A 19,555-nucleotide genomic window follows, 5' to 3' on the forward strand; every position below is an offset into this window, starting at 1 on the left:
TGCAATTTTGGCATTTTTTTTAATTTATTTATAAAATAATAATTATACATATATCTCTTTATTTATCACTATTTGTAAAGACTAATAATAATATTTTTTTTTTATTTTAGGAAAACTAATAATAATAACTTGGTTATTTGTTTCGAGCTTAATTCAAAAGATTAAGCTTCATTAAGAGGGTTTCCTAAAGATTAAGCTTCATTAGGAAAACTAATAATATTTTTGTTTCGAGCTTATTTATAAAATAATAATTATACATATATCTCTTTTTTTTATTTCGCGAGGACCCAAATGAGGGTTTACTCGCAAAATATTCCTTTATTTCTTAAAAGATTTTGTCGAAAACTTTCTGTTGAAATAGTCAGCTTTCTGTTGAAAACTTTAATAAAACACTAAATTGAAAGTGTAGTCCGTCGTTCTAGTCATTTTCGAACAAAACACAAAAAGAGTTTCATATGTTACATGTTACATCGTTATGGGTGCAACCGTTGGTCTTCAAATTTTTCAAGTTCGGACAATGCTTCATTAAAATAAAATAAAAAAACTCTTTACAAAGCGTATCAATCATCATAGTATACATCTTAAGTCTTTCATTTTTGCATAGGCATTAACAAGTATTGTCTATTTATACATGTTTCGCTGAGTTCTCTGGTCTTTGATCTTCCTCAAATATGCAACCGTCTTTGCCCACATGATCGCTTTTGCACAAACCATCTAACAAAAGAACCGTAAGTGATAACGTCAGGTCGTTCAACTCTACCGTGCATCTCATCCATATGATCACAAACATCAGAGAATCTCCCTCGTTTGCAAAGTAAATCAATAAGTGAATTGTATGTTAGTGATTGATTTAACCGTGATTGATTTTATTCTTAAAAAATATCCATTTCAAACAATTAAAAAAATTTAAATGTAGAAAATAAAATATAATATATATTTTTTAAAACAATTTTAAAATTCCAAGAATTCAAATTAATTTTTTTTTTACTAGGCCAGGCCCAGCTCAACGTTGCCTTGATTATTCTCTCCCTTGCGCCCACAAATCAATTCCTCACGGTTCTCGCGCTTTCACTCTCGCTTCAATTTGTTTGCATCTTCTCTCTTCTTCAAAGTTCAAACCCAGTCTAAGCCAAGGTAAGCCAATTCATTCTCTAATTTCTCCAATTCCTTCTTTAAGGATTTCAGAATTCCAAATTTTTTTAGGGTTTAAAAATTGGGGATTGTGAATTAACTTTTTTTAATTTAATTTCTGCATTCTCACTTTACATTTTAAAATACTAATTCATTACAAGTTTTTCAATATTTTTACTATATTTATTTTTTAACCATTTTAATTGTAATTGTAATTGTGTTGCATCTAACAATGTTGTTTCTTATTTTTAGTTTAATTTGCATCATACTTTCTTTCAAATTTTAGCAACAACAATATCAAAGGTCTGGATCCGCCCCTGTGTTCCAATGTCGGACACCGACACTAGTGATTACATTGAATTATATAGTTTTCTCAAAATTTTATCGGTTACCAAGTGTCAGTGATGTGTACGTTGTCCGTGTCTGTGTCAGTGCTTCATAGGTATTGTTTGTTGAATTTTGCAGAAACTCATTTATTTAACTGCATTCTGTTGTTTACTTATTTTGTTTTGTTGCAGGACAGGCTTTATTTGTTGCTCGAGATGAAAATGTATGTCACTACCATTCTTGTCAAATTTGTTGCGCAAATGTTTCAAATTTATCTGTCTGTCTCTCTCTTTCATGAGTTATTATTGATGTTTAATGTTCTTTTACATAGCTTGGAGGAAAATGCCGGTGCACTAACAAATTTTAAGGTCCTCGATTTCTTACGAGCTAAAGGAGCTTCGAAAGATCCATCAAGGGTTCTTGCCAAAGTAGCAATGTCTGAGTACAAGGTTTGTTATTCTGATGAGACAGCAAATCTCTTTTCGATTCGTGATTTTAGTTTTTTGCCAATAGATAGTAATAATTTTTGTGTTTTATTGCATCTTTTACAGGTTTACGATTACTTGGTTAAAACTCCCGCCGGTTCTCAAACAAGGGAAAGCGTCAAGGAGTATTTCACAGTTATTAAACAGCATGATCTGTCAGAGGCGTAGGTTTTGAACGTGTTAAACATCAGACCAGCTTCTGAAGTTGAAATATAATCACGTAAGTATCACAACTATGTTCTTCTCATTTATTTTATGTCTGAGTAATCTGTTAGATGCTGCACTAGCTCTGCATTTTCTTAGTCTGTGTCCACATTTTTTGCAATATGTTTTTTCTGTTATCTGTGTTTAGCTCTAAATGTCGGGTTCAAATCTTTTTTGTTAACTGGTTACTAGCAACTCAAGTTTTTTTCTCTCAAAAATAAAAAAAAGTAACTCAAGTTTTTTGAATTTTGATATGAATAAGTATTAGGTATTATAATGTAATTTATATTTTTAGTTAAACGTCAACACCAATGAAAGCCTTTTCCTATTAGATAGGAAAATGCTCACCAATCAAACACTAGAATATTCATGTTTCCTTATTATCTAAAAAATATCGTGTAGCAGTGAACTAATACATAATAATTAGTAATATATAAGAAATTGTTATAATCTGCAAGGAGCGTAGCGGCCGCGCCACCCGCTATAGCAGAGCGTAGTGGAAAAAATCAGCCAACCGCTACTAGCTGCGACGAAGCGTGTCGTATGTGAATAGCGGTCAAAGCGGCACGCTATTCGGCAGTGAGGGGCGGATTCAATGCTGCCAAAGTGGCCGCTACACACACACACCACGCAAAAAGATGGTTTTTCCCATTATTTTAAACCATTTTAAGGGTGGTTTTGTAATTTTTGAAACATTAACTTCATGAATTATGAATACCTCATGAATTTTAAGTATTGTTTAAGGTATTTTAGTATTTCTTTTTGAACAATATGGTATTTTAGTATTAAATATATTAGTGTCCACGCCACAAATATATTATGATCTTCATTGTACATTTTTTGTATCTTTTCTTTCAATCGATCTCATTCTAATTTCTACACCAATAATGATATTATGCAGTAATTTTTGCCCAATTAATATTGGTATCTTACAACCTTTGAGCGATTTTACCTTCATATTTTCATTGTAGAATGACATAGGCTCATTATCATACTTGTTATATGTTTTTGTAAAATGCACATTGGGGTAATTGCTGGCTTGTTGTTTTGTCTTGGAAATGCGTATGGATTTCAGGACCATCAAGTTTGCGTGTGTCATGTTAAATACTGATTATGAAAAAAACGTTGTGCATGACTTGTTAAGCCTAGAAGTTAGTGTATTGTGCTGTGTTTGATTCTGGACACCAATTTCTCCCATTCTAGTTAAGCGTAAAGTATTGATTTGTCAGACTAACAATATGCATTTGAATGTCATGTATGTACCGTTGCATAATTATGATAAGTTTGTTAACTTTTAATTATTACGCAGATCATAGAAGATTGTGAGGAGCGTTTTCTAGATGAAGAGGTAACTGAAATAGTAGAGAAGGTGGGAAACACATTGCCAGCACCACCAGACAAAGCGACACCAGAAGAAATCACCAAGGGCGATGAAGAAACAGAAACACAGAAACATGATGAGATTAGTCAAGACCAAACTGAAGATGGAGAACAAATGGACACAAGTTGAGAACTAATTGTAACCTCGATAAGTTATTAGTAGCACTAAAGGATGTCAATAAGTTTATTAGGCAAAATTTTGAGTCTGTGAAAATGATTTTTATGCAAATCTAGGGTAAGTCTAGTGGCTGTGCTAGACTTTGCTTCTACAGGAAACTTTTGGCATGCAAATGATGGCTTTGCTTACACTATAAACAAAGCTTGTTAGATTTTCTTAAAAAAAATTTAACCATTGTTTTTTTCTTGTCCAAAATTATATTTCATACCTTATGTTCTGGTGATGGTTGTTTTGAGTTTTCTTTGTTGCGATGATAAAGAATACCGACATTGTCGCAATTGTGCTGTGAAGTGTACGAGTTTCTGTGATAGAACACGAGAAAATTCAAATGGAAATAAGTGATTCTGTTACTTAGACAACGAAAATAATCAGGAGATAAATCACAATTGAGGTCTTTTCCCCTATAACTAATAGTCTTTCCTCCTCCTAAGAATCTTCTTATCTCAATATATATTTCTTAGATAGAGTACGGTTCAGTCGCCTTTTTTGTTCGAAAAAAGACTTCAAACATTACTTTTTAATTTATTTATTTTTGCTTGAAAACTAAAATACATCTAATTACCTTTATGTGACTTTTAAAATCATGTTTTCACATTTCTTTTTTATTTTAAGGTGAATCTGTTTAAAATTGAGTTTTATTTTATTTTTTTTCTTCAGAAAATTCAATATAAATATTTTAAAATGATTTCAAGAGCCCAAAAAGATTGGTAGATGTGTTTTAATATTTCCTTAAAAAGTGTTTTTTGAAGGATAACATGACCGAGCTGAATCTCCTTAAAAAAAATAAAAAATGACCGAGCTGAATCGTAAGCATCTCAAACCTTAGCCACTCCTTTTTTAAAATAGCAATATTACAACAATTTTAATACACTAGAGTAATCTAATTATTACAAAAGTTAATGATTAAGAAAATATTTCTCTTTTGTTGAATCTCCCATTCCATAAAAAAGTAAGAAAAATCATGTTTTTGTATCATATAATGAAGAGTATAGAGCATTGGTTCAAGTCACTTGTGAACTATGCCAGTACTCTTATTGCATGATTTTCATACTCCTTTTGTGATAACTAATCAGCTCAATGCATAGTTTCCAATCTATTTTTCACAAAAGGACTAAACATATATAGATGAATTATCATATCATTAGAGAAAATATTTAAGCTCACATTTCTGAAAATTAGGCAGCATGCATTTATACCAAGCCTCTTCGTTTAGCTCATTTTCAACGACTACATTTCAAGCTCTCAAAGGGAAAAGTTATTGAAGGCAAAGAAATAGTAAGAAATAAGAATTCATGTTGAAGATCTTGTTGAACACAACACATACTGAAGGCATATCTGGAAATGTTCAATCAGAGACAATTTTGACAAAATAAAAATGAAACAGCAAATTTTATTTAATTGCAAAAAGAATTCAGATATCCCTATGAACTATAGGGTATCTGGTCAACAACAAAAGTGTACAAGTCAACTATATCAACATTTACAACAGTATGTTTTTATTTACATAAAGTTTTCCAACTTGTGTCCTATAATGTCAGTAACTGGTCTTGGATGCTGAATCTTCATTCAAAAAGGTGATTAACATTCAAATGGCAGCAGGGATTAGATCCTCTTCACCGTCAGTTTGCTGATTATCTTCCAATATCATCCAGTCTGAAATTGGACCCTGAAATTATACGACTCTAAGTAACTTTTCTTAGTTCACTGCAAAGGGCCTGAATTATATTTGAATATAGGATATTGCCACTACTAACCATCATAAGGAAAATTTTCACTTTGAATAGAAATGCTACTAAACGTAACAAAAATTATATTCTTGTTGCTCATACTCTCACAAAACATTGCAACATTATGGAAATCAATCGTGGGAAATGTGCTGCCATTGCTCGATGGCAGAGTGTGGGGAGACACCATGTAAGATGGGGCATTTCAAAGAAAGCGGTGTGAACTTGACCTCACATGGGTTATAACAAACTCATGTTAGCTTGTGGGTTGAGTAGTATGGCCCAAATATCTCGTTGTATAAGTTACCTAATTTTTTTGCAATCCAACCCACCTGTGAGCTGGATTAGCTAATAGGTCAAAACCCATTTGGACAGCTCTTATTGAATTGCACACAGTAAGTAAGTGGCATCACTCTCTACATATGCTAATAATAAAGTATTTATCACATCAATCCAACACTTAGAGCATCTCCAATGCTAAAACCATTTTGATGATAGAACTCTTAAGAACTTGAAGTTTATGAATAGGTTTTTATATATATCAGTTTTCACCATCCATATTAGCAGTCTCCAATGGCACAATGGGTAAAAAATGGTTAAAAACTGGTTCTTGCATATAAAAACCAACGTAAGAATCTGTAAACTTCAAATTGATAGATAACTACCTTTCCTTCCCGTAGGACTCTAGGAGGCAATTTGGTCATGTCAACCACAGTGGACGACTGAGCCACTCTTACCCCACCATCAACAGCAAAATCAAGACCCTGAAAAACCGAAGTGATGGTTTTAATATCTTCTGTAAAACCTATAATAAATCAGAAAACTTTTTTGGTTTGGTAGAGCCAAGCATACCAAGTAGATTTGTTATAAATAGTCTAAAAATCATGTATTCAATTTTAAGCACATTCTTCATGTGTAAAATGTAAATGGAAAATTCTTATCTGTAAAGAAAAATGACTACGTAAATAGAATGTGCAGTAAACTGACAAAAATAATTTACTAAACTTAAAACTTTCTCTCTCTAAAAATATCTCTGCCTTCTCTCTAACTTTCTTTCCTCACCGTTAGTTTTTTTTCCCTTCCAATCCAAAAGCCTACTTTCACCGTAACAACATGTGTCTAGGCAATACAACCATGTCAGAATTCCAGCTCAGTAATAACATCTTCAATTTGGCAGATTCCATCACTAATGCTTTTTGTAAAGCTGAAGGCGCTGCCCCTTCACCTAGGCTGATCTGTTGGAACAATAACAACTGTCGGTGCACTATTTTGAATGTTGATGGCAGCTGTCTCGGTGTTCCCATTCGCGCAGGTTTTGGAGGTGTCTTTCGCGACAACACAGAAACATACATAGCAGGTTATTCGGGCTACATCAGTCATTCTTAGGACATTCTGTTTGTAGAGCTCACAGCTCTTTATCAAGGGTTAAGGTTGGCGGTTAACTTAAATTGTGAGGAATTGGCGTGCTATTCAGACTCCCTTCTTGCAATGAACCTCATCAAAGATGATTTAAATCATTTTCATGTTCATGCTATTCTCATTCAAAATATCAAAGACATCATGGTTTCTCGTAATTTCAACCTTCATCACTCACTCAGAGAGGGAAATCAGTATGCAGACTTTATGGCTAAACTTGGAGCATCGAGCGATGTTGAATTGACTCTCCACTCTTCTCCTCCAGAGGACCTGCTGCCTCCGCTTAGGACAGATGAATTAGGAGTCCTCTTTATGAGGCGCTAGCCTCTTTCCTTTTTTCTATTTTGTTTTTTTCTACTTTGTTTTAGCCTTGTAAGCAAAAAAACATTCATGAGAGGATAAATATTTTAACCTTGAGAAACTCAGTTCGAGAAAATATAATAATATAAACAATTTTAAAATTCCAAAAATCCAAATTAATTATTTTTATTGGGCCCAGCTCAATGTTGCCTTGGTTATTCTCTCCCTTGCGCCCACAAATCAATTCCTCACGCTTCAATTTGTTTGCATCTTCTCTCTCCTGTTCAGTAACTTTCTCTTCTTCAAAGTTCAAACCCAGTCTAAGCAAAGGTAAGCCAATTTATTCTCTAATTTCTCCAATTCCTTCTCTAAGGATTTCAGAATTCGAAATTTTTTTAGGGTTTAAAAATTGGGGATTGTGAATTAACTTTCAATTTTTAATTTAATTTCTGCATTCTCACTTTACATTTTAAAATACTAATTTATTACAAGTTTTTCAATATTTTTACTATATTTGTTTTTTAACCATTTTAATTGTAATTGTAATTGTGTTGCATCTAACAATATTATTTCTTATTTTTAGTTTAATTTGCATCATACCAGTGGCGGAACTGCGGGGTGGCAAGGGGGAGCCACCGCCACCCCATCTCTATAAAAAAAAAAAATTATACACTGAAAATTACTATAATGCCCTTAACTAATATGAATATTACCAATTCAATTTCATTTCCTCTTCCCCTTTCTCTTTCATCTGATGCGCGTTCCTCTTTTTTCTTCTCCCAGCCAAAGCAAAACCACCGAACAACATCCACCACCACACCACTGCCGGCGAGCCGCGACCACTCTTCTCCTTCTCCATCCATCACCGCCGCACCCCTCTCAATCTTCTGTATTGATTCTTTAGTTTAGAGAGCTATCTCCATCCATCTCTCTCCACAAACCCTAATTGATGTCACTTGTAAGGTAATGTGAAATTGAATGTAATTTCCTTCAATTCTGATTCTGATTTGATGATTACATGTTCTTTAGTAATGTGAAATTGAATGTGAAATTGAATTTTTTTAGTTTTCGATTGCTACTGATTACTACAGAACTCTGAATGTTTTACTAAGACATGAATGTTCTGCTTATTATTATGGTTTAGAACATGAACTCTGATTGCTACTGAACTGTTACTTGTGTTTAAATAATTGTATTGAGTGTGAGAGACGAATTCCAATTGAAAGCCTCGGTTTTAAATAATTGTCTTAAACAATAGTAGAATATGAAAGCCTGATAACTAGTCAAATTGTTTTAGAGTTACTATATGTAATTAAGAAAAGTTAACTTACTTCCTTTGCCAATTTTAATCATGTATGGCAATGACTTTGAGAGGAGGACGTAATCAATAATCCTAAATAGTAGAGGTGGAAAAGATGGAAAATGTAAGCTTATTTGATTCAAAAAAATGTAAGCATAATCGTCTTCTGTTTATGTAAGCATCATCATCTATCAAACCTGGCTCAACTTTTGTATTCAGCTATCATCGTCTTCTGTTTATGAAAATCAAGTGAAATTGGTTCATTTTGAAATCATTTATGTTATTTCAATGAAATTGAAACCGGCTATTGTTATGAAATTTGAATGTTATTAGAATTGATGTAACATTGAAACCATGTATTGTTAGTTGATTTTGAAACTGTTTCAACATGAAAAGTTAAGATGAAAAGTCGGGATGCGTAAAGCATCACTTTGAATATGATGATCGGTTTTTAGTATTATTTTGTTGAAATTTTTAATGAACGACACCGAAATGGGTCGTATTGTATATTATGTGATTTATATATTTTAGTTTATTTTTAAAGCTGCCACCCCAAAATTTTAGGTCTGGCTCCGCCACTGCATCATACTTTCTTTCAAATTTTAGCCACAACAATATCAAATGTCCGTGTTCCAATGTCGGACACCAACACTAGTGATTACATTGAATTATATAGTTTTCTCAAAATTTTATCGGTTACGAAGTGTCAGTGTTGTGTTTGTTGTCGGTGTCTGTGTCAGTGCTTCATAGGTATTGTTTGTTGAATTTTGCAGAAACTCATTTATTTAACTGCATTCTGTTGTTTACTTTTATTTTTTCGTTGCAGGACAGGTTTTATTTGTTGCTCGAGATGAAAATGTATGTCACTACCATTCTTTTCAAATTTGTTGCACAAATGTTTCAAATTTATCTGTCTGTCTCTCTCTTTCATGAGTTATTATTGATGTTTAATGTTCGTTTTCATAGCTTGGAGGAAAATGCCGGTGCACTAACAAATTTTGAGGTCCTTGATTTCTTACGAGCTAAAGGAGCTTCGAAAGATCCATCAAGGGTTCTTGCCAAAGTAGCAATGTCTGAGTACAAGGTTTGTTATTCTGATGAGACAACAAATCTCTCTTCGATTCGTGATTTTAGTTTTTGGCCAATAGATGGTAATAATTTTTGTGTTTTATTGGTGGATTACTGTGTTGCATCTTTTACAGGTTTACGATTACTTGGTTAAAACTCCCGCTGGTTCTCAAACAAGGGAAAGCGTCAAGGAGTATTTCACAGCTATTAAACAGCATGATCTGTCAGAGGCGGAGGTTTTGAACGTTTTAAACATCAGACCAGCTTCTGAAGTTGAAATATATCACGTAAGTATCATAACTATGTTGTTCTCATTTATTTTATGTCTGAGTAATCTGTTAGATGCTGCACTAGCTCTGCATTTTCTTAGTCTATGTCCACATTTTTTGCAATATATTTTTTCTGTAATCTGTGTTTAGCTCTAAATGTCGGGTTCAAATCTTTTTTGTTAACTGGTTACTGGCAACTCAAGTTTTTTTCTCTCAAAAAAAAGTAACTCAAATTTTTTGAATTTTGACATGAATAAGTATCAGGTTATAATGTAATTTATATTTTTAGTTAAACGTCAAAACCAATGAAAGCCTTTTCCTATTAGATAGGAAAATGCTCACCAATCAAACTCTAGAGTATTGATGTTTCCTTATTATCTAAAAAATATCGTGTAGCAGTTAACTAATACATAATAATTAGTAATATATAAGAAACTGTTATAATCTGCAAGGAGCGTAGCAGCCACGCCACCCGCTATAGCGGAGCGTAGCGGAAAAAATCAGCCCACCGCTACTAGCCGCAACGGAGCGTGCCGTATGTGAATAGCGGTCAAAGCGGCCCGCTATTCGGCAGTGAGGGGCGGATTCAATGCTGCCAAAGCGGCCGCTACACACACCACGCAAAAAGATGGTTTTGCCCATTACTTTAAACCATTTTAAGGGTGGTTTTGTAATTTTTGAAACGTTAACTTCATGAATTATGAATACTTCATGAATTTTAAGTATTGTTTAAGGTATTTTAGTATTTCTTTTTGAACAATATGGTATTTTAGTGTTAAATATATTAGTGTCCACGCAACAAATATATTATGTTCTTCATTGTACATTTTTTGTATCTTTTCTTTCAATCGATCTCATTCTAATTTCTACACCAATAATGATATTATGCAGTAATTTTTGCCCAATTAATATTGGTATCTTACAACCTTTGAGCGATTCTACCTTCATATTTTCATTGTAGAATGACATAGGCTCATTATCATACTTGTTATATGTTTTTGTAAAATGCACATTAGGGTTATTGCTGGCTTGTTGTTTTGTCTTGGAAATGCGTATGGATTTCAGGACCATCAAGTTTGCGTGTGTCATGTTAAATACTGATTATGAAAAAAACGTTGTGCATGACTTGTTAAGCCTAGAAGTTAGTGTATTGTGCTGTGTTTGATTCTGGACACCAATTTCTCCCATTCTAGTTAAGGGTAAAGTATTGATTTGTCAGACTAACAATATGCATTTGAATGTCATGTATGTACCGTTGCATAATTATGATAAGTTTGTTAACTTTTAATTATTACGCAGATCATAGAAGATTGTGAGGAGCGTTTTCCAGATGAAGAGGTAACTGAAATAGTAGAGAAGGTGGGAAACACATTGCCAGCACCACCAGACAAAGCGACACCAGAAGAAATCACCAAGGGCGATGAAGAAACAGAAACACAGAAACATGATGAGATTAGTCAAGACCAAACTGAAGATGGAGAACAAATGGACACAAGTTGAGAATTAATTGTCACCTCGATAAGTTATGAGTAGCACTAAAGGATGTCACGAAGTTTATTAGGCAAAATTTTGAGTCTGTGAAAATGATTTTTATGTGAATCTAGGGTAAGTCTAGTGGCTGTGTTAGACTTTGCTTCTACAGGAAACTTTTGGCATGCAAATGATGGCTTTGCTTACACTATAAACAAAGCTTGTTAGATTTTCTTAAAAAAAATTTAACCATTGTTTTTTTCTTGTCCAAAATTATATTTCATACCTTATGTTCTGGTGATGGTTGTTTTGAGTTTTCTTTGTTGTGATGATAAAGAATACCGACATTGTCGCAATTGTGCTGTGAAGTGTACGAGTTTCTGTGATAGAACACGAGAAAATTCAAATGGAAATAAGTGATTATGTTACTTAGACAACGAAAATAATCAGGAGATAAATCACAATTGAGGTCTTTCCCCTATAACTAATAGTCTTTCCCCCTCCTAAGAATCTTCTTATCTCAATATATATTTCTTAGATAAAGTACGGTTCAGTCGCCTTTTTTGTTCGAAAAAAGACTTCAAACATTACTTTTTAATTTATTTATTTTTGCTCGAAAACTAAAATACATCTAATTACCTTTATGTGACTTTTGAAATCATGTTTTCACATTTCTTTTTTATTTTAAGGTGAATCTGTTTAAAATTGGGTTTTATTTTATTTTTTTTCTTCAGAAAATTCAAAATAAATATTTTAAAATGATTTCAAGAGCCCAAAAAGGTTGGTAGATGTGTTTTAATATTTCCTTAAAAAGTGTTTTTTGAAGGATAACATGACCGAGCTGAATCTCCTTAAAAAAAATAAAAATGACCGAGCTGAATCGTAAGCATCTCAAACCTTAGCCACTCCTTTTTTGAAATAGCAATATTACAACAATTTTAATACACTAGAGTACTCTAATTATTACAAAAGTTAATGATTAAGAAAATATTTCTCTTTTGTTGAATCTCGCATTCCATAAAAAAGTAAGAAAAATCATGTTTCTCTATCATATAATGAAGAGTATATGAAAGCCTGATAACTAGTCAAATTGTTTTAGAGTTACTATATGTAATTAAGAAAAGTTAACTTACTTCCTTTGCCAATTTTAATCATGTATGGCAATGACTTTGAGAGGAGGACGTAATCAATAATCCTAAATAGTAGAGGTGGAAAAGATGGAAAATGTAAGCTTATTTGATTCAAAAAAATGTAAGCATAATCGTCTTCTGTTTATGTAAGCATCATCATCTATCAAACCTGGCTCAACTTTTGTATTCAGCTATCATCGTCTTCTGTTTATGAAAATCAAGTGAAATTGGTTCATTTTGAAATCATTTATGTTATTTCAATGAAATTGAAACCGGCTATTGTTATGAAATTTGAATGTTATTAGAATTGATGTAACATTGAAACCATGTATTGTTAGTTGATTTTGAATCTGTTTCAACAGGAAAAGTTAAGATGAAAAGTCGGGATGCGTAAAGCATCACTTTGAATATGATGATCGGTTTTTAGTATTATTTTGTTGAAATTTTTAATGAACGACACCGAAATGGGTCGTATTGTATATTATGTGATTTATATATTTTAGTTTATTTTTAAAGCTGCCACCCCAAAATTTTAGGTCTGGCTCCGCCACTGCATCATACTTTCTTTCAAATTTTAGCCACAACAATATCAAATGTCCGTGTTCCAATGTCGGACACCAACACTAGTGATTACATTGAATTATATAGTTTTCTCAAAATTTTATCGGTTATGAAGTGTCAGTGTTGTGTTTGTTGTCGGTGTCTGTGTCAGTGCTTCATAGGTATTGTTTGTTGAATTTTGCAGAAACTCATTTATTTAACTGCATTCTGTTGTTTACTTATTTTGTTTTGTTGCAGGACATGTTTTATTTGTTGCTCGAGATGAAAATGTATGTCACTACCATTCTTTTCAAATTTGTTGCACAAATGTTTCAAATTTATCTGTCTGTCTCTCTCTTTCATGAGTTATTATTGATGTTTAATGTTCTTTTTCATAGCTTGGAGGAAAATGCCGGTGCACTAACAAATTTTGAGGTCCTTGATTTCTTACGAGCTAAAGGAGCTTCGAAAGATCCATCAAGGGTTCTTGCCAAAGTAGCAATGTCTGAGTACAAGGTTTGTTATTCTGATGAGACAACAAATCTCTCTTCGATTCGTGATTTTAGTTTTTGGCCAATAGATGGTAATAATTTTTGTGTTTTATTGGTGGATTACTGTGTTGCATCTTTTACAGGTTTACGATTACTTGGTTAAAACTCCCGCTGGTTCTCAAACAAGGGAAAGCGTCAAGGAGTATTTCACAGCTATTAAACAGCATGATCTGTCAGAGGCGGAGGTTTTGAACGTTTTAAACATCAGACCAGCTTCTGAAGTTGAAATATATCACGTAAGTATCATAACTATGTTGTTCTCATTTATTTTTTGTCTGAGTAATCTGTTAGATGCTGCACTAGCTCTGCATTTTCTTAGTCTATGTCCACATTTTTTGCAATATATTTTTTCTGTAATCTGTGTTTAGCTCTAAATGTCGGGTTCAAATCTTTTTTGTTAACTGGTTAGTGGCAACTCAAGTTTTTTTCTCTCAAAAAAAAGTAACTCAAGTTTTTTGAATTTTGACATGAATAAGTATCAGGTTATAATGTAATTTATATTTTTAGTTAAACGTCAACACCAATGAAAGCCTTTTCCTATTAGATAGGAAAATGCTCACCAATCAAACTCTAGAGTATTAATGTTTCCTTATTATCTAAAAAATATCGTGTAGCAGTGAACTAATACATAATAATTAGTAATATATAAGAAACTGTTATAATCTGCAAGGAGCGTAGCAGCCACGCCACCCGCTATAGCGGAAAAATCAGCCCACTGCTACTAGCCGCGACGGAGCGTGTCGTATGTGAATAGCGGTCAAAGCGGCCCGCTATTCGGCAGTGAGGGGCGGATTCAATGATGCCAAAGCGGCCGCTACACACACCACGCAAAAAGATGGTTTTGCCCATTACTTTAAACCATTTTAAGGGTGGTTTTGTAATTTTTGAAACGTTAACTTCATGAATTATGAATACTTCATGAATTTTAAGTATTGTTTAAGGTATTTTAGTATTTCTTTTTGAACAATATGGTATTTTAGTATTAAATATATTAGTGTCAACGCAACAAATATATTATGATCTTCATTGTACATTTTTTGTATCTTTTCTTTCAATCGATCTCATTCTAATTTCTACACCAATAATGATATTATGCAGTAATTTTTGCCCAATTAATATTGGTATCTTACAACCTTTGAGCGATTCTACCTTCATATTTTCATTGTAGAATGACATAGGCTCATTATCATACTTGTTATATGTTTTTGTAAAATGCACATTGGGGTAATTGCTGGCTTGTTGTTTTGTCTTGGAAATGCGTATGGATTTCAGGACCATCAAGTTTGCGTGTGTCATGTTAAATACTGATTATGAAAAAAACGTTGTGCATGACTTGTTAAGCCTAGAAGTTAGTGTATTGTGCTGTGTTTGATTCTGGACACCAATTTCTCCCATTCTAGTTAAGGGTAAAGTATTGATTTGTCAGACTAACAATATGCATTTGAATGTCATGTATGTACCGTTGCATAATTATGATAAGTTTGTTAACTTTTAATTATTACGCAGATCATAGAAGATTGTGAGGAGCGTTTTCCAGATGAAGAGGTAACTGAAATAGTAGAGAAGGTGGGAAACACATTGCCAGCACCACCAGACAAAGCGACACCAGAAGAAATCACCAAGGGCGATGAAGAAACAGAAACACAGAAACATGATGAGATTAGTTATGACCAAACTGAAGATGGAGAACAAATGGACACAAGTTGAGAATTAATTGTCACCTCGATAAGTTATGAGTAGCACTAAAGGATGTCACGAAGTTTATTAGGCAAAATTTTGAGTCTGTGAAAATGATTTTTATGTGAATCTAGGGTAAGTCTAGTGGCTGTGTTAGACTTTGCTTCTACAGGAAACTTTTGGCATGCAAATGATGGCTTTGCTTACACTATAAACAAAGCTTGTTAGATTTTCTTAAAAAAAATTTAACCATTGTTTTTTTCTTGTCCAAAATTATATTTCATACCTTATGTTCTGGTGATGGTTGTTTTGAGTTTTCTTTGTTGTGATGATAAAGAATACCGACATTGTCGCAATTGTGCTGTGAAGTGTACGAGTTTCTGTGATAGAACACGAGAAAATTCAAATGGAAATAAGTGATTATGTTACTTAGACAACGAAAATAATCAGGAGATAAATCACAATTGAGGTCTTTCCCCTATAACTAATAGTCTTTCCCCCTCCTAAGAATCTTCTTATCTCAATATATATTTCTTAGATAAAGTACGGTTCAGTCGCCTTTTTTGTTCGAAAAAAGACTTCAAACATTACTTTTTAATTTATTTATTTTTGCTCGAAAACTAAAATACATCTAATTACCTTTATGTGACTTTTGAAATCATGTTTTCACATTTCTTTTTTATTTTAAGGTGAATCTGTTTAAAATTGGGTTTTATTTTATTTTTTTTCTTCAGAAAATTCAAAATAAATATTTTAAAATGATTTCAAGAGCCCAAAAAGGTTGGTAGATGTGTTTTAATATTTCCTTAAAAAGTGTTTTTTGAAGGATAACATGACCGAGCTGAATCTCCTTAAAAAAAATAAAAATGACCGAGCTGAATCGTAAGCATCTCAAACCTTAGCCACTCCTTTTTTGAAATAGCAATATTACAACAATTTTAATACACTAGAGTACTCTAATTATTACAAAAGTTAATGATTAAGAAAATATTTCTCTTTTGTTGAATCTCGCATTCCATAAAAAAGTAAGAAAAATCATGTTTCTCTATCATATAATGAAGAGTATATGAAAGCCTGATAACTAGTCAAATTGTTTTAGAGTTACTATATGTAATTAAGAAAAGTTAACTTACTTCCTTTGCCAATTTTAATCATGTATGGCAATGACTTTGAGAGGAGGACGTAATCAATAATCCTAAATAGTAGAGGTGGAAAAGATGGAAAATGTAAGCTTATTTGATTCAAAAAAATGTAAGCATAATCGTCTTCTGTTTATGTAAGCATCATCATCTATCAAACCTGGCTCAACTTTTGTATTCAGCTATCATCGTCTTCTGTTTATGAAAATCAAGTGAAATTGGTTCATTTTGAAATCATTTATGTTATTTCAATGAAATTGAAACCGGCTATTGTTATGAAATTTGAATGTTATTAGAATTGATGTAACATTGAAACCATGTATTGTTAGTTGATTTTGAATCTGTTTCAACAGGAAAAGTTAAGATGAAAAGTCGGGATGCGTAAAGCATCACTTTGAATATGATGATCGGTTTTTAGTATTATTTTGTTGAAATTTTTAATGAACGACACCGAAATGGGTCGTATTGTATATTATGTGATTTATATATTTTAGTTTATTTTTAAAGCTGCCACCCCAAAATTTTAGGTCTGGCTCCGCCACTGCATCATACTTTCTTTCAAATTTTAGCCACAACAATATCAAATGTCCGTGTTCCAATGTCGGACACCAACACTAGTGATTACATTGAATTATATAGTTTTCTCAAAATTTTATCGGTTATGAAGTGTCAGTGTTGTGTTTGTTGTCGGTGTCTGTGTCAGTGCTTCATAGGTATTGTTTGTTGAATTTTGCAGAAACTCATTTATTTAACTGCATTCTGTTGTTTACTTATTTTGTTTTGTTGCAGGACATGTTTTATTTGTTGCTCGAGATGAAAATGTATGTCACTACCATTCTTTTCAAATTTGTTGCACAAATGTTTCAAATTTATCTGTCTGTCTCTCTCTTTCATGAGTTATTATTGATGTTTAATGTTCTTTTTCATAGCTTGGAGGAAAATGCCGGTGCACTAACAAATTTTGAGGTCCTTGATTTCTTACGAGCTAAAGGAGCTTCGAAAGATCCATCAAGGGTTCTTGCCAAAGTAGCAATGTCTGAGTACAAGGTTTGTTATTCTGATGAGACAACAAATCTCTCTTCGATTCGTGATTTTAGTTTTTGGCCAATAGATGGTAATAATTTTTGTGTTTTATTGGTGGATTACTGTGTTGCATCTTTTACAGGTTTACGATTACTTGGTTAAAACTCCCGCTGGTTCTCAAACAAGGGAAAGCGTCAAGGAGTATTTCACAGCTATTAAACAGCATGATCTGTCAGAGGCGGAGGTTTTGAACGTTTTAAACATCAGACCAGCTTCTGAAGTTGAAATATATCACGTAAGTATCATAACTATGTTGTTCTCATTTATTTTTTGTCTGAGTAATCTGTTAGATGCTGCACTAGCTCTGCATTTTCTTAGTCTATGTCCACATTTTTTGCAATATATTTTTTCTGTAATCTGTGTTTAGCTCTAAATGTCGGGTTCAAATCTTTTTTGTTAACTGGTTAGTGGCAACTCAAGTTTTTTTCTCTCAAAAAAAAGTAACTCAAGTTTTTTGAATTTTGACATGAATAAGTATCAGGTTATAATGTAATTTATATTTTTAGTTAAACGTCAACACCAATGAAAGCCTTTTCCTATTAGATAGGAAAATGCTCACCAATCAAACTCTAGAGTATTAATGTTTCCTTATTATCTAAAAAATATCGTGTAGCAGTGAACTAATACATAATAATTAGTAATATATAAGAAACTGTTATAATCTGCAAGGAGCGTAGCAGCCACGCCACCCGCTATAGCGGAAAAATCAGCCCACTGCTACTAGCCGCGACGGAGCGTGTCGTATGTGAATAGCGGTCAAAGCGGCCCGCTATTCGGCAGTGAGGGGCGGATTCAATGATGCCAAAGCGGCCGCTACACACACCACGCAAAAAGATGGTTTTGCCCATTACTTTAAACCATTTTAAGGGTGGTTTTGTAATTTTTGAAACGTTAACTTCATGAATTATGAATACTTCATGAATTTTAAGTATTGTTTAAGGTATTTTAGTATTTCTTTTTGAACAATATGGTATTTTAGTATTAAATATATTAGTGTCAACGCAACAAATATATTATGATCTTCATTGTACATTTTTTGTATCTTTTCTTTCAATCGATCTCATTCTAATTTCTACACCAATAATGATATTATGCAGTAATTTTTGCCCAATTAATATTGGTATCTTACAACCTTTGAGCGATTCTACCTTCATATTTTCATTGTAGAATGACATAGGCTCATTATCATACTTGTTATATGTTTTTGTAAAATGCACATTGGGGTAATTGCTGGCTTGTTGTTTTGTCTTGGAAATGCGTATGGATTTCAGGACCATCAAGTTTGCGTGTGTCATGTTAAATACTGATTATGAAAAAAACGTTGTGCATGACTTGTTAAGCCTAGAAGTTAGTGTATTGTGCTGTGTTTGATTCTGGACACCAATTTCTCCCATTCTAGTTAAGGGTAAAGTATTGATTTGTCAGACTAACAATATGCATTTGAATGTCATGTATGTACCGTTGCATAATTATGATAAGTTTGTTAACTTTTAATTATTACGCAGATCATAGAAGATTGTGAGGAGCGTTTTCCAGATGAAGAGGTAACTGAAATAGTAGAGAAGGTGGGAAACACATTGCCAGCACCACCAGACAAAGCGACACCAGAAGAAATCACCAAGGGCGATGAAGAAACAGAAACACAGAAACATGATGAGATTAGTTATGACCAAACTGAAGATGGAGAACAAATGGACACAAGTTGAGAATTAATTGTCACCTCGATAAGTTATGAGTAGCACTAAAGGATGTCACGAAGTTTATTAGGCAAAATTTTGAGTCTGTGAAAATGATTTTTATGTGAATCTAGGGTAAGTCTAGTGGCTGTGTTAGACTTTGCTTCTACAGGAAACTTTTGGCATGCAAATGATGGCTTTGCTTACACTATAAACAAAGCTTGTTAGATTTTCTTAAAAAAAATTTAACCATTGTTTTTTTCTTGTCCAAAATTATATTTCATACCTTATGTTCTGGTGATGGTTGTTTTGAGTTTTCTTTGTTGTGATGATAAAGAATACCGACATTGTCGCAATTGTGCTGTGAAGTGTACGAGTTTCTGTGATAGAACACGAGAAAATTCAAATGGAAATAAGTGATTATGTTACTTAGACAACGAAAATAATCAGGAGATAAATCACAATTGAGGTCTTTCCCCTATAACTAATAGTCTTTCCCCCTCCTAA

General features: G+C 33.0%; 4 protein-coding genes and 1 long non-coding RNA gene across 9 annotated transcripts; 4 read left to right on the forward strand and 1 right to left on the reverse strand.

Annotated features, from left to right (window-relative positions):
• Window positions 1-1,021: 1,021 nt before the first annotated feature.
• Window positions 1,022-3,940, forward strand: LOC25496379 (uncharacterized; the record flags this gene model as incomplete). The annotated part of the gene is given in 5 exon segments (XM_039835001.1): window positions 1,022-1,134; window positions 1,655-1,681; window positions 1,790-1,907; window positions 2,010-2,163; window positions 3,457-3,940. Coding segments are annotated over 4 exon segments (408 nt in total), but the record flags the coding sequence as incomplete, so codon positions are not given.
• Window positions 3,941-5,064: 1,124 nt separating this feature from the next.
• Window positions 5,065-7,652, reverse strand: LOC120575913 (uncharacterized). The gene is made up of 2 exons (XR_005642158.1): window positions 6,095-7,652; window positions 5,065-5,387 (listed from the first exon to the last, which is right to left on the reverse strand). It is a non-coding gene; the product is annotated as an uncharacterized lncRNA (long non-coding RNA).
• A 164-nt stretch (window positions 7,653-7,816) lies between these two features.
• Window positions 7,817-11,565, forward strand: LOC120575910 (DNA-directed RNA polymerase III subunit RPC9). Of its 5 annotated transcripts, none has more exons than XM_039826787.1 (5): window positions 7,817-8,108; window positions 9,277-9,303; window positions 9,412-9,529; window positions 9,648-9,800; window positions 11,082-11,565. In XM_039826787.1, the coding sequence occupies exons 1-5, from the start codon at window positions 8,095-8,097 to the stop codon at window positions 11,280-11,282; spliced, it is 513 nt and encodes a 170-aa protein (XP_039682721.1). In that variant the 5' UTR covers window positions 7,817-8,094; the 3' UTR covers window positions 11,283-11,565. The 5 variants fall into 5 exon arrangements, with proteins under 5 accessions (XP_039682721.1, XP_039682723.1, XP_039682725.1 ...); XM_039826789.1 differs by having other exon boundaries at window positions 7,818-8,108; window positions 9,272-9,303; window positions 11,082-11,554; XM_039826791.1 differs by lacking the exon at window positions 7,817-8,108 and adding an exon at window positions 8,165-8,594 and having other exon boundaries at window positions 9,272-9,303; window positions 11,082-11,554.
• A 757-nt stretch (window positions 11,566-12,322) lies between these two features.
• On the forward strand, window positions 12,323-15,463 carry LOC120575912 (DNA-directed RNA polymerase III subunit RPC9). The gene is made up of 5 exons (XM_039826794.1): window positions 12,323-12,501; window positions 13,184-13,212; window positions 13,321-13,438; window positions 13,557-13,709; window positions 14,980-15,463. The coding sequence occupies exons 2-5, from the start codon at window positions 13,184-13,186 to the stop codon at window positions 15,178-15,180; spliced, it is 501 nt and encodes a 166-aa protein (XP_039682728.1). The 5' UTR covers window positions 12,323-12,501; the 3' UTR covers window positions 15,181-15,463.
• A 757-nt stretch (window positions 15,464-16,220) lies between these two features.
• LOC120575911 (DNA-directed RNA polymerase III subunit RPC9) lies at window positions 16,221-19,361 on the forward strand. The gene is made up of 5 exons (XM_039826793.1): window positions 16,221-16,399; window positions 17,082-17,110; window positions 17,219-17,336; window positions 17,455-17,607; window positions 18,878-19,361. Exons 2-5 carry the CDS (start codon window positions 17,082-17,084, stop codon window positions 19,076-19,078), a joined length of 501 nt encoding a protein of 166 aa, XP_039682727.1. The 5' UTR covers window positions 16,221-16,399; the 3' UTR covers window positions 19,079-19,361.
• The last annotated feature ends 194 nt before the right edge of the window (window positions 19,362-19,555 follow it).

Source organism: Medicago truncatula, chromosome 6 (assembly GCF_003473485.1).
Source record: "Medicago truncatula cultivar Jemalong A17 chromosome 6, MtrunA17r5.0-ANR, whole genome shotgun sequence".
NCBI classification, from domain to species: Eukaryota; Viridiplantae; Streptophyta; class Magnoliopsida; order Fabales; family Fabaceae; genus Medicago; species Medicago truncatula.

Excerpts from the sequence above, each read along its gene's own strand:
- LOC120575910 (XM_039826787.1), top strand. Across the intron at positions 9,304-9,411 it reads TTGTTGCTCGAGATGAAAAT|CTTGGAGGAAAATGCCGGTG; the intron begins GTATGTCACTAC and ends TCGTTTTCATAG. Across the intron at positions 9,801-11,081 it reads CTGAAGTTGAAATATATCAC|ATCATAGAAGATTGTGAGGA; the intron begins GTAAGTATCATA and ends ATTATTACGCAG.
- LOC120575912 (XM_039826794.1), top strand. The coding sequence starts at position 13,184 with ATGTTTTATTTGTTGCTCGAGATGAAAAT. Across the intron at positions 13,213-13,320 it reads TTGTTGCTCGAGATGAAAAT|CTTGGAGGAAAATGCCGGTG; the intron begins GTATGTCACTAC and ends TCTTTTTCATAG. Across the intron at positions 13,710-14,979 it reads CTGAAGTTGAAATATATCAC|ATCATAGAAGATTGTGAGGA; the intron begins GTAAGTATCATA and ends ATTATTACGCAG.
- LOC120575911 (XM_039826793.1), top strand. The coding sequence starts at position 17,082 with ATGTTTTATTTGTTGCTCGAGATGAAAAT. Across the intron at positions 17,337-17,454 it reads TAGCAATGTCTGAGTACAAG|GTTTACGATTACTTGGTTAA; the intron begins GTTTGTTATTCT and ends CATCTTTTACAG. Across the intron at positions 17,608-18,877 it reads CTGAAGTTGAAATATATCAC|ATCATAGAAGATTGTGAGGA; the intron begins GTAAGTATCATA and ends ATTATTACGCAG.